The following is a 16,284-nucleotide window of genomic DNA, read 5'->3' on the forward strand; positions in this document are numbered from 1 at the left end:
ACATTGCATTGCATGATCATAAGTGTGTAAACTATTGTTCTCTCACTGCTGAAAACGTTTCATTCCAATTAAGAATCACTTCCTAGTGTGCATAACAAGTGTGCAATAATACTTCCGGGTGCATGTGCGATATGGAAAAATATCTTCACAGTCGGTGATGAGTCGCTTCCTGTGCAATTTGAATGTAAAACGCTGATGTCAGCACTTATTAATAATTAAATGGGTAGTGGAGAGTGTCCATTTGCATATGGGAGGTGATCACTGCCAAAATTAGCAGTAAAAAATGATGCTGTTTTTTTTACAGAGGTGTTTTTAAAAAATGATGCTGTTTTTTTACAGAGGGTTTTAAAAAAATGGTGCTGTTTGTTTCACAGAGGTGTGTTTTACAAAATGATGCTGTTTTTACAGAGGGTTTTAAAAAATGGTGCTGTTTTTTTACAGAGGGTTTTATGTTCCTTTTTGTAGATCTATTTTGTAGAGAGCTAGTTGTCTTGAATTCTGGCGTTTTATTGTCAGCAATATCTCAAAGAGCGCTTGGCCGTGAGATAGTGAATGACTTTGCAGCCTTTAGACTACTTGAGGTATGAACAGTATTTTGTGGATAACGTTTGAACGGTGTATATTCAACAATGGGTTCAATGCATTTGTCGGCAAAATCACACTGTTCTGGCTGTTGAATAGCATCACGATTGACTAGATAAATACCAGTGGTATGAAAACCAGCAACAATGCATGTTGCTGGTGGTCATGGACTCCAGCCAGGCTTTACTAAAGAGCCTCCCAAAGTTGTAGTCACAAATGACTTTCTCAGGGTGGGTGGTTTTAAAGTCATGACAAACTCTCTTCCAATGTTGTTTGAACGGACTAAAACCCCCTTTGTCCAGTGGCTGGGTTAAATGAGTTGTGTTTGGTGGCAGCAAAAAAAAATAAGTATAAGTATAAAAAAAAGAGAGAGATAGAGTATAACCCCATTTTCAGCAGCAAAAGCAACGGTGTCAGGGAAATAATGAGAAGTATGACCATCCATGAACAGAATTATAGGTCTGCTTGCAGGAGCATATCTCATAAATAGTTTCCTAAACCACGAGTCAAAAGTAATGCTGTTTGTCCACCCATTCTTCGAAAATCCATAAACAGTTCCTGGTATTTCCCCAGTTACCATTTCGGGGACCATCGTTTTTCTTTTCCAAACGATCAAAGGTGGGATCACTTGGCCAGCAGCACTGACACAAGCAATGACTGTGACTTGCGCCTTAGATCCACTGGAAATACAAAAGGCATTCTTCTCTCCACGAATATGAATAGTTTTGTTTGACTTGGGATCAAAAGCAAAGCCAGTTTCGTCCATATTATAATAGAGAGCTGGATAATCAGCAAGTCTTGTTTCTTGAAGGGTAGTCTCCAAAAGATTGAAGTAACTATCGATGCTCTGGCTCTGGAAACTGATAGTGTTGCAGGAGTTCGGCTATCCAAAAGGGGGTGCCGACAGATGAATTTGCTCTACCACCCGTTAGTCACACTACGCTCCACACCTTTACGAGCTAGCAATCTAGACACAATATTAAAAACATCTTTCTTTGTGCGGCCATAGCCAACATCGGCAGAAGTGAGCAGAAACTTAACAAGGTCTCTTTCTTCTGATGAAGACAGTAATGATCGAGGACCTGGCCTCACACCAGGTAATATTTTTCCCAATTTCTGATCATTTAGGGTTGTTCAGGGAATCCCATAGAGTTCAGAGGCTTTGGAGACACTCATACCACTATAAACAGCTTCCATTGCCTCCCGCATAGATATATCAGACCACTGTCTATATGTGCTGGAACTTTCATTGTCGGTATAAGTTTATGGTGGTTCCGGTATCTTAGTGGACTATGATCCCTCAGTGTAGGGAGTAAACAGGCTCTATAAAAACAGTAACATTAATATAGTCACTCCGACTCAGTTCAACCTACCTGTTTTCTCTTTGAGCTGCAAAATCCATACAGTGATGCATCACTAACCATGATAATGCTAACCAGAGCTGTGGTAACCTAGACTACCTTCTGGGCTGTACTGTACCCCTAGCTTGTTGAGTAGAGAGGATCACTGACCATAGGGCCTTGCGCCTGTGGCAATTTATAGAGCGCAAGCTTTATTTACCAAAGTTGTGCATTAATAATTATTACCTGCAACTGAGTGTTAAGTTTGTTGGGAGGGAACAGCTCGGGAAGCTTCCGTGACAGTTTTTCGTCATGCTCTACCAGGGTGGGGCTCACATTCAGCTGTTGCTGCTTTGCCCCCTAGTAGTGCTCACTAGCTAGAGTTATGCCAAGAAGTATAGTTATATACCGTATAGCGCGAAATTTTCGAGGGGCTTAATTTTCGCGGATTTCGTGGGTTGGAATTCTACACAAAAATTAAGTCCACGAAAAGTGTTCGTTAATAAGAATTACCTGCTACATGCAAATATTTAAAGGCGTGGCTTCCGGTAAACAGTCATTCCGCGAACATTGTGCAACGAAATGGCTTTTAGAGGCCAATCCACGAAATATAAGTGCCTCGAAAATTTCGCGCTATACGGTAGTTCTGGTAGTTTCGTTGCTTGGTGAGTATGCAAAGACGGAGATAAATGTCGGTCTGACGAAAATTGAACTATTCGGCAGCTCACTTCGCATGACCACCATTCCGTCTGCAAGCAAGTTATTCTTTCTAACTTTTTGGGAGCTGTTTCTCTCATACCCGTCTATAAGTCCATGCAGTTAGTTTTGTAGAAAATCGTCTTGTACTTCGTGCAATAGCCGCCGATTATAGGTGTCTGACGAAGTCGATTACTTACTCTAGTTGAAAGCACAAAGCTGCTGCTAAAGGCTTTTGACAGACTCGAGTGCAAGAGCAAGGGGGAGGGTAGGGCAAGCTCAAGTGCCTTAGCGGTGCCGTCTATGCCTACGTCCTCTAGCTCTACGTCTGCTTCCCAAACCCAAAGTGCCTCAAAGTTGGAGATGAACAAACTCTTTAATTGGAGTAGTGGGAGCAATCCTGAGGTCTAGGGTGTCTTTGTCTTCCATCTCTAGCTCTCTTAGCAAAGCCATGTGGGAGAATGTCCTTCTTTTTTGCCTCCACCATGTGCTTAAAAGTGGAGACAAGAAAGAAGATTTCACTCAGTGCATGTACAGTGTCACAATTTTTTTTAAACCTCTGTAAAAAAACAGTACCATTTTTTTAAAACCCTCTGTAAAAAAAACAGCATCATTTTTTAAAACACACCTCTGTAAAAAAACAGCACAATTTTTTTAACCTTAATACATCTGTGATAAATCTATGAGCCTTCTAACCTACAATGCATGAGGATCAATGCCTGCTCTGAGTCAGCTGCATATGCTACAGCAGTACAGTAGACACCCTCAATACAGAGCTGAGATCTGCTTGTTTGCACAATTAAGACGTTAAAATCTTTAAATTCTTGTCTTGTGAATGCTTTGAAGATAGAGGCAATCATTTATGGAAACGCTTTTATCAGCTGAATCATTCAGAAATGCTTGGCTTGCTTTAGTAAGCCAAACAAAGCCCTCTCTGTCAACATATTTGCTCAATATACCAATTAAAGTGAAATTCTGTGATGATGAGAGATGGCAGGTGATTAAGAAGACGAAGAGAGAGAGGAAGTGAAGAGTGAAGAGTGAACTAGACAGAGGAGGCTTGTGGCATATCAGTGACAGAACGTACAACCTATTCTATACGACATCTGAGCTCTTATTTACAACCCAGTTTAATTGTCAACCCAAGTAAATCAATTCAGTTATGCCAAACCTCTCAATGGAGCATGTTTGGGGGTAACTTAGACAATTATGACAGAAAAGAACTACTGGAAAAGGTTGTTAGGAAACTATACTGCAGCTAAAAAAAGGAAAGGACTACATATTATATCGATACTGTTAGTTCAAATTGTTTATTCCCTTGTTTGTCTACAATTAAGGATCGAGTGGTTCATCCATTTTGATGACAAGGGACTTAGACTTTCAATATAGACCCTTTTCTCTGCATGTTGAAAGAGACGACAAATGCATCCTTCGAATTCTCTGCTTTATAATTTATATGCTTTGGAATTTTTCGCCTGATACATCCCAAGATGAAACTTCCTCGGCATACTCAAATCAACTGCACAAAATGACTGGGGATAGAGGACACTTTTGATACCGATATGTTTCAGTTTAATAAATACCCTATAATTACATAATGTACCTATCAATGTATTGCCCTACTACCCCCCCCAAGGACATGCGGGGAATTTGACTTGAAACGGGGGATTCTACCTGGCCTTGCATCGTAAAGACTACAACCTGTGCAACTGCTTGGGGCTCAAAAAACCCCATGTTGATGGGGGGGGGATATTGAACCCACCATGAGGAATTTAACATGGGGTATACAGGAGCATAGCCAGGATTTTTTGGAAAAGGGGGCAAAATGTATCAGCCGCGCAGCGCCGAAATTTTGACCATAAGCCACGCCTTTTAATTATGACATCATAATTGACTTCTCTATTAGTTGGGTGCGGCCTTATGCATAGAAGAAGCTAACGGTAGCAAAGAACAAGAACTGTCTATAGATTTAGACCAGAATAGCTCACAGTTTAGGGACTAAATCGTTTTGCTTGCCTACTAGCTAGCTAACTGCAGCAAGATTCGGAAGAAAGGGAGTGCTCAGCAAGATAATTAACCTGAGCTGAGTATAGTAGAGATCCAGAAAAAGGGGGGGCATTTGCCCCCTTTGCCACCCACTGGCTACGCCACTGGTATACGTATGGTCAAGTTCTCCATGTTAGCTCCACCCCTCCCTAGGGGAGGGGGGTAGTGGGGTAACACATTGATAGGCGTATAAGTATTTCTCAGTTACGTCCATATCCAAGCCACATAACTTTAAAACTGAACTTTCAACCATTATTAGTAAAACCAGTAGGTTTTACATAGGATTGGCAGTGGGTATGCCTGTGTTTAGCACATATTTTAACTCCTGCGCTCAGGGAAAGGCCACATCAAGAAACTGAATGGATCGACAGATAGTTTAGTTAGCCTTTACTCTCTTTGTATCTCTCATTTCATAATTCATGAACGTTTTAATAAACGAATATTGTCATTTTAAAAATTGTACTATTTCGACGTTTCACCGCTATTTGTCTGACTGACTAGGTAAGTAAGTAAGTTTCTTGCCCAGCATTTGCTCCAAGTACAGCCATCTCCAGGACATTCTGCACAGGGTTTCTAAACGACTACAACCTGGATTACAAAGCGCTTCTTCAGATTTGCGATTGCTTCCACAAGGCAGATGACCTCTCAGGCTCTACTTCTCTTACCTAGACAATTCCGCCATCTTTAATGACTCAGCAATTGTGTTGTGGCCAAATAATAGATAAGCGTGGCTAAGAAACCTGAACCTGTTGTGCCACAAATTCTGAATTCAGTGCTGTGCTTGCCTGAGCCAGAGGTGTTGCTTTTCTTCACACTGTTCAGCTCTAGCTCCCTTCCTCTGACAGGTATGCTATATGCACTGGCTAGATATCATGCTCTTGAAATAACTTAAACATATCAAGCAATAATTATAAATAATTACTCATTACTATGTTAGTCCGGTATTCTCTTCATGAACTTCTGTACTGCCTCTTAACGTTCCACTTATGCATGTCATGATATGTAAATTTATACTTCTGTACTGAAAAAGAAAGGGAATCCGACTATAAAAAAATTTGCAATGTGAACAATTGCTAGGATTGGCCGGGAGAACCACCAAAAAGCGTGGAAACAAAAAATCAGACGAGAGTATAACTCCAATCCGTTACAAGGTCATGAACATGTACAAAATACATTATATATAGACTGTGTTCCAGATCCATCTACCAGCTTCCATCACCACATCATTCCATGCAGGTCACCAGTACTGCATGTCACTACGCAAGGATGGACTGCATGTGTATCAGTGGCAGATCCAGAAGGGGTTCTTTGGGTTCAATTGAACCCCACTTTGAGAAAGAAATGAAATGTGTATCCCCTGACACTGATTAGTGTAGATAGTCATGTGATATTGTATAATGAGAATAGTTGGATGGCATTGCACTTCGCTCTGCACTAGAACGCTAGCTATTGGTAGCTGCAAGGCTCTGCTGACTTGCAACCATTAATTTTAGACTTGAACTTTGGCATCGATCATTTTTAACAAAAATCATCGTCGATCATTAGAGTTTCCCTGTGATTCTAGATTATGCATGCAGCAAAATTAAACATGTTCTCATAATCAGGGGCGGATCCAGGAATTTTGAAAAGGGGGGGGCAAGTTTGAAGAAAATGTTTACTACAAAAAATGTCAACAGTTTTTTTAAGCCCAGCCAGTGTGATTATGGATTGATTGATGACAGTATGACATACATAGTAGCAGGAGATAGCAGAAATGGATGGAATCATCTTGCTCTTCAGCTTCAAAAGTCTACAACTAGAGATCGTCTGCTGTTCTACATGTGCAATAATTGATTGCTGCTCTAAGTCACACCCACTTCATGAGCTAGTTTTATTCGAGCTGGTCAGAAAGGGGGTGCACGTGCCCCTTGTGCCCTGCACTGGATCCGCCACTGATAATTGTAATCAATGTGTGTATAAAAGCTAGCTTAATTATATGTAGCTTTGGCACCTCCACCGAGGCATCAGCGCTTTCATTGGTTTTGTTGTACAAACACATTTCCCACAACATGCTGTTTACATTGTTTTCCTCCATGTACAGTTTGGACGGACCCCTCTTAGGACAGCCAGTGTTAGTGGTCACCAAAAATGTATGGAGCTCCTAATCAATGCTGGGGCCAATGTTGATATACCCAATAAGGTGAGTGTAAGTAGCTTTATATACACACATCTCAGAGGCCACTAGCCACAGAGCCTCCCCATGTTCTGTTGACCTGGTTCATTAGACACCAGAGCTAGTCATGTTTGTGTAGAGAGCACTCAGAGAAGGTCCGACAAACTGTGCGCCTAACATTAATTTTTGCTGGATCAGCATTTTCATATAACTTGCCTTTAGATGCTTTAGAGGTACGTGTAGACTTAGTCCTCTGTCTTGTATTGTTAGGTCTAGTTTTAGTAATAGGAGCTCTAAACTCTTTCAATAACATCTGTATAAAGACAAATTTAGCAAATTTTAATTCTAGGCGTACGGTTCTCGGACTTCCTCTGGAGAGCACTGGTAGTTGGTGTATCCCCTGACATTAGTGTAGATAGTCATGTGATATTGTATAATGAGAATAGTTGGACGGCATTGCACTTTGCCATGGTTGGTAGTTAGCTCTGCACTAGAACGCTAGCTATTGGTAGCTGCAAGAGTGAGAAGAGAGCTGCAAGGCTCTGCTGACTTGCAACCATTAATTTTAGACTTGAACTTTGGCATCAATCATTTTTAACAAAAATCATCGTCGATCATTAGAGTTTCCCTGTGATTCTAGATTATGCATGCAGCAAAATTAAACATGTTCTCATAATCAGGGGCGGATCCAGGAATTTTGAAAAGGGGGGGGCAAGTTTGAAGAAAATGTTTACTACAAAAAATGTCAACAGTTTTTTTAAGCCCAGCCAGTGTGATTATGGATTGATTGATGACAGTATGACATACATATAGTAGCAGGAGATAGCAGAAATGGATGGAATCATCTTGCTCTTCAGCTTCAAAAGTCTACAACTAGAGATCGTCTGCTGTTCTGCATGTGCAATAATTGATTGCTGCTCTAAGTCACACCCACTTCATGAGCTAGTTTTATTCGAGCTGGTCAGAAAGGGGGTGCACGTGCCCCTTGTGCTCTGCACTGGATCCGCCACTGATAATTGTAATCAATGTGTGTATAAAAGCTAGCTTAATTATATGTAGCTTTGGCACCTCCACCGAGGCATCAGCGCTTTCATTGGTTTTGTTGTACAAACACATTTCCCACAACATGCTGTTTACATTGTTTTCCTCCATGTACAGTTGGGACAGACCCCTCTTTGGACAGCCAGTGATAGTCATCTCCAAAAATGTATGGAGCTCCTAATCGATGCTGGGGCCAATGTTGATATACCCGAAGAGGTGAGTGTAAGTAGCTGTGTACATACATCTCAGAGGCCACTAGCCACAGAGCCTCCCCATGTTCTGTTGACCTGGTTCATTAGACACCAGAGCTAGTCATGTTTGTGTAGAGAGCACTCAGAGAAGGTCCGACAACCTGTGCGCCTAACATTAATTTTTGCTGAATCAGCATTTTCATATAACTTGCCTTTAGAGGTACGTGTAGACTTATTCCTCTGTCTTGTATTGTTAGGTCTAGTGCTCTAAACTCTTTCAATAACATCTGTATAAAGACAAATTCAGCAAATTTTAATTCTAGGTACGGTTCTCGGACTTCCTCTGGAGAGCACTGGTAGTTGGTGTATCCCCTGACATTAGCGTAGATAGTCATGTGGTATTGTATAATGAGAATAGTTTGACGGCATTGCACTTTGCCATGGTTGGTAGTTAGCTCTGCACTAGAACGCTAGCTATTGGTAGCTGCAAGAGTGAGAAGAGAGCTGCAAGGCTCTGCTGACTTGCAACCATTAATTTTAGACTTGAACTTTGGCATCAATCATTTTTAACAAAAATCATCGTCGATCATTAGTAATAACTGATGGAGATTATAGCTTTGTTGGGAGAAGTAGGATTGAGTGTAAGTAGCTGTACACACATCTCAGAGGCCATTAGCCACAGAGCCTCCCCATTTTCTGTTGACCTGGTCCTTTAGACACCAGAGCTAGTCATGTTTGTGTAGAGAGCACTCAGAGAAGGTCCGACAACCTGTGCGCCTAACATTAATTTTTGCTGAATCAGCATTTTCATAGCTGGTCCAGTTGCTGTGATATATAATTATATGGTTTATGGTCTATAACAGAACAACCAGACAGCTCTGCATGTAGCCAGTAGACATGGACATGATGAGATAGTGAGGGTCCTCTGCTGTGACATTAGTGTAGATAGTCATGTGATATTGTATGAGTGATATTGTGTAATGAGTGGATCTGTACTATCTTGACTCTGTACAGGATGGATTCACTGCGTTGATTGCAGCTGCTCAGGAGGGTCATGTGAGGACAGTGGAATTGTTGATTGCGGCAAAAGCTGGAGTTGACATTCAAAATAAGGTGAGATTTACCGCTTGTCTGTTAGTAATTATTTGGATGTGTACAGAATGGATCCACAGCATTGTACATGGCCAGTAAGAATGGTCACTGTGGAGTTGTTAGAATGTTGTTGGAGGCCAAGGCTGACGTTCACAACAAGAATAATGTGTGCATGGTGGTGTTTGTGTACTCTGCTGATTCCATGGTTGAGTGTGTGTACTGTCACCTCTGTGTTAGCCTCGTTCCCAAGCCGATTTTTTCGAGGGGGAAAAGGCGTGGTGTCCATTGCTTGGGTGTTAGTGCGCATGGTAATCGTGCACAAATAATGTAAAACTTTTGCAAACTAGTCCTTTTACTAGGAATATGTTCCGTAATAATTATGTACTTCCATACTGAAGCTATGGCTTACGCCCTCTATTGCGTTGGCCAAGAAAGCTTGTACACTTATAGTCTAAAGTCTGAGGCCAGTAGTCTCTCATCTACCTCTAGTTCTACGATGGTCGTATGGTCGGGTTGTCTTCTCAAGCAGCAGTTAGAAGTAGACGAGAGCCTCTTCTGGCTTCAGACTAGTGTGCAAGCCTTCTTGATCAACACAATAGAAGCACAGCACGGTAGATAGGAGGGAAAGAAGGGAATTCCCCATAGAGCACTGGTAGTTGGTGTATCCCCTGACATTAGTGTAGATAGTCATGTGATATTGTATAATGAGAATAGTTGGACGGCATTGCACTTTGCCATGGTTGGTAGTTAGCTCTGCACTAGAACGCTAGCTATTGGTAGCTGCAAGAGTGAGAAGAGAGCTGCAAGGCTCTGCTGACTTGCAACCATTAATTTTAGACTTGAACTTTGGCATCAATCATTTTTAACAAAAATCATCGTCGATCATTAGTAATAACTGATGGAGATTATAGCTTTGTTGGGAGAAGTAGGATTGAGTGTAAGTAGCTGTACACACATCTCAGAGGCCATTAGCCACAGAGCCTCCCCATTTTCTGTTGACCTGGTCCATTAGACACCAGAGCTAGTCATGTTTGTGTAGAGAGCACTCAGAGAAGGTCCGACAACCTGTGCGCCTAACATTAATTTTTGCTGAATCAGCATTTTCATAGCTGGTCCAGTTGCTGTGATATATAATTATATGGTTTATGGTCTATAACAGAACAACCAGACAGCTCTGCATGTAGCCAGTAGACATGGACATGATGAGATAGTGAGGGTCCTCTGCTGTGACATTAGTGTAGATAGTCATGTGATATTGTATGAGTGATATTGTGTAATGAGTGGATCTGTACTATCTTGACTCTGTACAGGATGGATTCACTGCGTTGATTGCAGCTGCTCAGGAGGGTCATGTGAGGACAGTGGAATTGTTGATTGCGGCAAAAGCTGGAGTTGACATTCAAAATAAGGTGAGATTTACCGCTTGTCTGTTAGTAATTATTTGGATGTGTACAGAATGGATCCACAGCATTGTACATGGCCAGTAAGAATGGTCACTGTGGAGTTGTTAGAATGTTGTTGGAGGCCAAGGCTGACGTTCACAACAAGAATAATGTGTGCATGGTGGTGTTTGTGTACTCTGCTGATTCCATGGTTGAATGTGTGTACTGTCACCTCTGTGTTAGCCTCGTTCCCAAGCCGATTTTTTCGAGGGGGAAAAGGCGTGGTGTCCATTGCTTGGGTGTTAGTGCGCATGGTAATCGTGCACAAATAATGTAAAACTTTTGCAAACTAGTCCTTTTACTAGGAATATGTTCCGTAATAATTATGTACTTCCATACTGAAGCTATGGCTTACGCCCTCTATTGCGTTGGCCAAGAAAGCTTGTACACTTATAGTCTAAAGTCTGAGGCCAGTAGTCTCTCATCTACCTCTAGTTCTACGATGGTCGTATGGTCGGGTTGTCTTCTCAAGCAGCAGTTAGAAGTAGACGAGAGCCTCTTCTGGCTTCAGACTAGTGTGCAAGCCTTCTTGATCAACACAATAGAAGCACAGCACGGTAGATAGGAGGGAAAGAAGGGAATTCCCCATAGAGCACTGGTAGTTGGTGTATCCCCTGACATTAGTGTAGATAGTCATGTGATATTGTATAATGAGAATAGTTGGACGGCATTGCACTTTGCCATGGTTGGTAGTTAGCTCTGCACTAGAACGCTAGCTATTGGTAGCTGCAAGAGTGAGAAGAGAGCTGCAAGGCTCTGCTGACTTGCAACCATTAATTTTAGACTTGAACTTTGGCATCAATCATTTTTAACAAAAATCATCGTCGATCATTAGTAATAACTGATGGAGATTATAGCTTTGTTGGGAGAAGTAGGATTGAGTGTAAGTAGCTGTACACACATCTCAGAGGCCATTAGCCACAGAGCCTCCCCATTTTCTGTTGACCTGGTCCATTAGACACCAGAGCTAATCATGTTTGTGTAGAGAGCACTCAGAGAAGGTCCGACAACCTGTGCGCCTAACATTAATTTTTGCTGAATCAGCATTTTCATAGCTGGTCCAGTTGCTGTGATATATAATTATATGGTTTATGGTCTATATATAACAGAACAACCAGACAGCTCTGCATGTAGCCAGTAGACATGGACATGATGAGATAGTGAGGGTCCTCTGCTGTGACATTAGTGTAGATAGTCATGTGATATTGTATGAGTGATATTGTGTAATGAGTGGATCTGTACTATCTTGACTCTGTACAGGATGGATTCACTGCGTTGATTGCAGCTGCTCAGGAGGGTCATGTGAGGACAGTGGAATTGTTGATTGCGGCAAAAGCTGGAGTTGACATTCAAAATAAGGTGAGATTTACCGCTTGTCTGTTAGTAATTATTTGGATGTGTACAGAATGGATCCACAGCATTGTACATGGCCAGTAAGAATGGTCACTGTGGAGTTGTTAGAATGTTGTTGGAGGCCAAGGCTGACGTTCACAACAAGAATAATGTGTGCATGGTGGTGTTTGTGTACTCTGCTGATTCCATGGTTGAGTGTGTGTACTGTCACCTCTGTGTTAGCCTCGTTCCCAAGCCGATTTTTTCGAGGGGGAAAAGGCGTGGTGTCCATTGCTTGGGTGTTAGTGCGCATGGTAATCGTGCACAAATAATGTAAAACTTTTGCAAACTAGTCCTTTTACTAGGAATATGTTCCGTAATAATTATGTACTTCCATACTGAAGCTATGGCTTACGCCCTCTATTGCGTTGGCCAAGAAAGCTTGTACACTTATAGTCTAAAGTCTGAGGCCAGTAGTCTCTCATCTACCTCTAGTTCTACGATGGTCGTATGGTCGGGTTGTCTTCTCAAGCAGCAGTTAGAAGTAGACGAGAGCCTCTTCTGGCTTCAGACTAGTGTGCAAGCCTTCTTGATCAACACAATAGAAGCACAGCACGGTAGATAGGAGGGAAAGAAGGGAATTCCCCATAGAGCACTGGTAGTTGGTGTATCCCCTGACATTAGTGTAGATAGTCATGTGATATTGTATAATGAGAATAGTTGGACGGCATTGCACTTTGCCATGGTTGGTAGTTAGCTCTGCACTAGAACGCTAGCTATTGGTAGCTGCAAGAGTGAGAAGAGAGCTGCAAGGCTCTGCTGACTTGCAACCATTAATTTTAGACTTGAACTTTGGCATCAATCATTTTTAACAAAAATCATCGTCGATCATTAGAGTTTCCCTGTGATTCTAGATTATGCATGCAGCAAAATTAAACATGTTCTCATAATCAGGGGCGGATCCAGGAATTTTGAAAAGGGAGGGGCAAGTTTGAAGAAAATGTTTACTACAAAAAATGTCAACAGTTTTTTTAAGCCCTGCCAGTGTGATTATGGATTGATTGATGACAGTATGACATACATAGTAGCAGGAGATAGCAGAAATGGATGGAATCATCTTGCTCTTCAGCTTCAAAAGTCTACAACTAGAGATCGTCTGCATGTGCAATAATTGATTGCTGCTCTAAGTCACACCCACTTCATGAGCTAGTTTTATTCGAGCTGGTCAGAAAGGGGGTGCACGTGCCCCTTGTGCCCTGCACTGGATCCGCCACTGATAATTGTAATCAATGTGTGTATAAAAGCTAGCTTAATTATGTAGCTTTGGCACCTCCACCGAGGCATCAGCGCTTTCATTGGTTTTGTTGTACAAACACATTTCCCACAACATGCTGTTTACATTGTTTTCCTCCATGTACAGTTGGGACGGACCCCTCTTTGGACAGCCAGTTTCAATGGTCACCAGAAATGTATGGAGCTCCTAATCGATGCTGGGGCCAATGTTGATATACCCGAAGAGGTGAGTGTAAGTAGCTGTGTACACACATCTCAGAGGCCACTAGCCACAGAGCCTCCCCATGTTCTGTTGACCTGGTTCATTAGACACCAGAGCTAGTCATGTTTGTGTAGAGAGCACTCAGAGAAGGTCCGACAACCTGTGCGCCTAACATTAATTTTTACTGAATCAGCATTTTCATATAACTTGCCTTTAGAGGTACGTGTAGACTTAGTCCTCTGTCTTGTATTGTTAGGTCTAGTTTTAGTAATAGGAGCTCTAAACTCTTTCAATAACATCTGTATAAAGACAAATTCAGCAAATTTTAATAGTCCTATTCGTTTAAGAGCCTGGAATTTTGATTGCTATTTGAACGCCCACTAACTACTTCCTGTATAGCTTCCGCAGTAAAATTGTGCTGAGCTGGCACACCCTTTTACATTGTGTACATGCATATTGTTATCTATATTGTTATATGGTAGTGTTTTGTGGCTTACCAGGCCCTCAAGACAAAGATGATTCTGCCAGGAGGATCTGGATCTGGATCTTGGATATTATTTTCTCACACATAGGGGAATGAGCGCGCATGCGCATTACATCCACGGGAATAATTAAAGGGTGTGTCCAAAGAGATCAATTTCACAAATGGCTACGGCTAGCTAGCTGTTTTAACAGATATTTTCTGAGTATTGTAGCTAACAAAAAGCTAGCGCTTTAGTGCAAGGCTAACTCATATGTTGAATAGAAAGTTTGTGCGGACAGATGATGCTATGAAAGATTCTGAAGAGACTGCAACAGCCTTCAATGTGAGTCAAACTAGCCATAACTCGAGAAAGAAGCTTTAGTTTGCAAAATCCACGAATCAAAATCCAAGAGAACGTGGCTAGAAGCCTATAGAAGCTGTTAGCTTTCGTCGCATTGCAACCGTTGAGCAGTTACAGCTGGAACAAACACACAGACAGACAGACACATACACACACACAGTCAGCTTTACCGTATCCCTCGTGCGGCTACGCATCGAGGCATAATAACTGATGGAGATTATAGCTTTGTTGGGAGAAGTAGGATTGAGTGTAAGTAGCTGTACACACATCTCAGAGGCCATTAGCCACAGAGCCTCCCCATTTTCTGTTGACCTGGTCCATTAGACACCAGAGCTAGTCATGTTTGTGTAGAGAGCACTCAGAGAAGGTCCGACAACCTGTGCGCCTAACATTAATTTTTGCTGAATCAGCATTTTCATAGCTGGTCCAGTTGCTGTGATATATAATTATATGGTTTATGGTCTATAACAGAACAACCAGACAGCTCTGCATGTAGCCAGTAGACATGGACATGATGAGATAGTGAGGGTCCTCTGCTGTGACATTAGTGTAGATAGTCATGTGATATTGTATGAGTGATATTGTGTAATGAGTGGATCTGTACTATCTTGACTCTGTACAGGATGGATTCACTGCGTTGATTGCAGCTGCTCAGGAGGGTCATGTGAGGGCAGTGGAATTGTTGATTGCGGCAAAAGCTGGAGTTGACATTCAAAATAAGGTGAGATTTACCGCTTGTCTGTTAGTAATTATTTGGATGTGTACAGAATGGATCCACAGCATTGTACATGGCCAGTGAGAATGGTCACTGTGGAGTTGTTAGAATGTTGTTGGAGGCCAAGGCTGACGTTCACAACAAGAATAATGTGTGCATAGTGGTGTTTGTGTACTCTGCTGATTCCATGGTTGAGTGTGTGTACTGTCACCTCTGTGTTAGCCTCGTTCCCAAGCCGATTTTTTCGAGGGGGAAAAGGCCTGGTGTCATTGCTTGGGTGTTAGTGCGCATGGTAATCGTGCACAAATAATGTAAAACTTTTGCAAACTAGTCCGTTTACTAGGAATATGTTCCGTAATACGTAATTCCATACTGAAGCTATGGCTTACGCCCTCTATTGCGTTGGCCAAGAAAGCTTGTACACTTATAGTCTAAAGTCTGAGGCCAGTAGTCTCTCATCTACCTCTAGTTCTACGATGGTCGTATGGTCGGGTTGTCTTCTCAAGCAGCAGTTAAAAGTAGACGAGAGCCTCTTCTGGCTTCAGACTAGTGTGCAAGCCTTCTTGATCAACACAATAGAAGCACAGCACGGTAGATAGGGGGGAAAGAAGGGGATTCCCCATAGAGCACTGGTAGTTGGTGTATCCCCTGACATTAGTGTAGATAGTCATGTGATATTGTATAATGAGAATAGTTGGATGGCATTGCACTTTGCCATGGTTGGTAGTTAGCTCTGCACTAGAACGCTAGCTATTGGTAGCTGCAAGAGTGAGAAGAGAGCTGCAAGGCTCTGCTGACTTGCAACCATTAATTTTAGACTTGAACTTTGGCATCGATCATTTTTAACAAAAATCATCGTCGATCATTAGAGTTTCCCTGTGATTCTAGATTATGCATGCAGCAAAATTAAACATGTTCTCATAATCAGGGGCGGATCCAGGAATTTGAAAAGGGGGGGCAAGTTTGAAGAAAATGTTTACTACAAAAAATGTCAACAGTTTTTTTTAAGCCCAGCCAGTGTGATTATGGATTGATTGATGACAGTATGACATACATAGTAGCAGGAGATAGCAGAAATGGATGGAATCATCTTGCTCTTCAGCTTCAAGTCTACAACTAGAGATCGTCTGCTGTTCTGCATGTGCAATAATTGATTGCTGCTCTAAGTCACACCCACTTCATGAGCTAGTTTTATTCGAGCTGGTCAGAAAGGGGTGCACGTGCCCCTTGTGCCCTGCACTGGATCCGCCACTGATAATTGTAATCAATGTGTGTATAAAAGCTAGCTTAATTATGTAGCTTTGGCACCTCCACCGAGGCATCAGCGCTTTCATTG

At 42.0% G+C, this 16,284-nt stretch overlaps 1 protein-coding gene across 12 annotated transcripts in view; it reads left to right on the top strand.

Annotated features, from left to right (window-relative positions):
- Positions 1-16,284, top strand: part of LOC135342580 (serine/threonine-protein phosphatase 6 regulatory ankyrin repeat subunit B-like) — a 40,029-nt gene that overhangs the window by 12,990 nt on the left and 10,755 nt on the right. For 8 of the 12 annotated variants that reach the window (XM_064539336.1, XM_064539331.1, XM_064539335.1 and 5 more), the window contains 4 exons: positions 6,745-6,843; positions 7,975-8,073; positions 13,335-13,433; positions 14,856-14,954. The exons of 1 other annotated variant lie outside the window; for it this stretch is intronic. In XM_064539336.1, coding sequence (XP_064395406.1) covers positions 6,745-6,843; positions 7,975-8,073; positions 13,335-13,433; positions 14,856-14,954 — 396 coding nt within the window. Of the gene's footprint in view, positions 1-6,744; positions 6,844-7,974; positions 8,074-9,062; positions 9,162-10,450; positions 10,699-13,334; positions 13,434-14,855; positions 14,955-16,284 lie in introns of those variants that run through there. 3 more of the 12 variants (XM_064539343.1, XM_064539334.1, XM_064539339.1) reach the window with 3 other exon arrangements.

Source organism: Halichondria panicea, chromosome 10, assembly GCF_963675165.1.
Source record: "Halichondria panicea chromosome 10, odHalPani1.1, whole genome shotgun sequence".
NCBI lineage: Eukaryota > Metazoa > Porifera > Demospongiae > Suberitida > Halichondriidae > Halichondria > Halichondria panicea.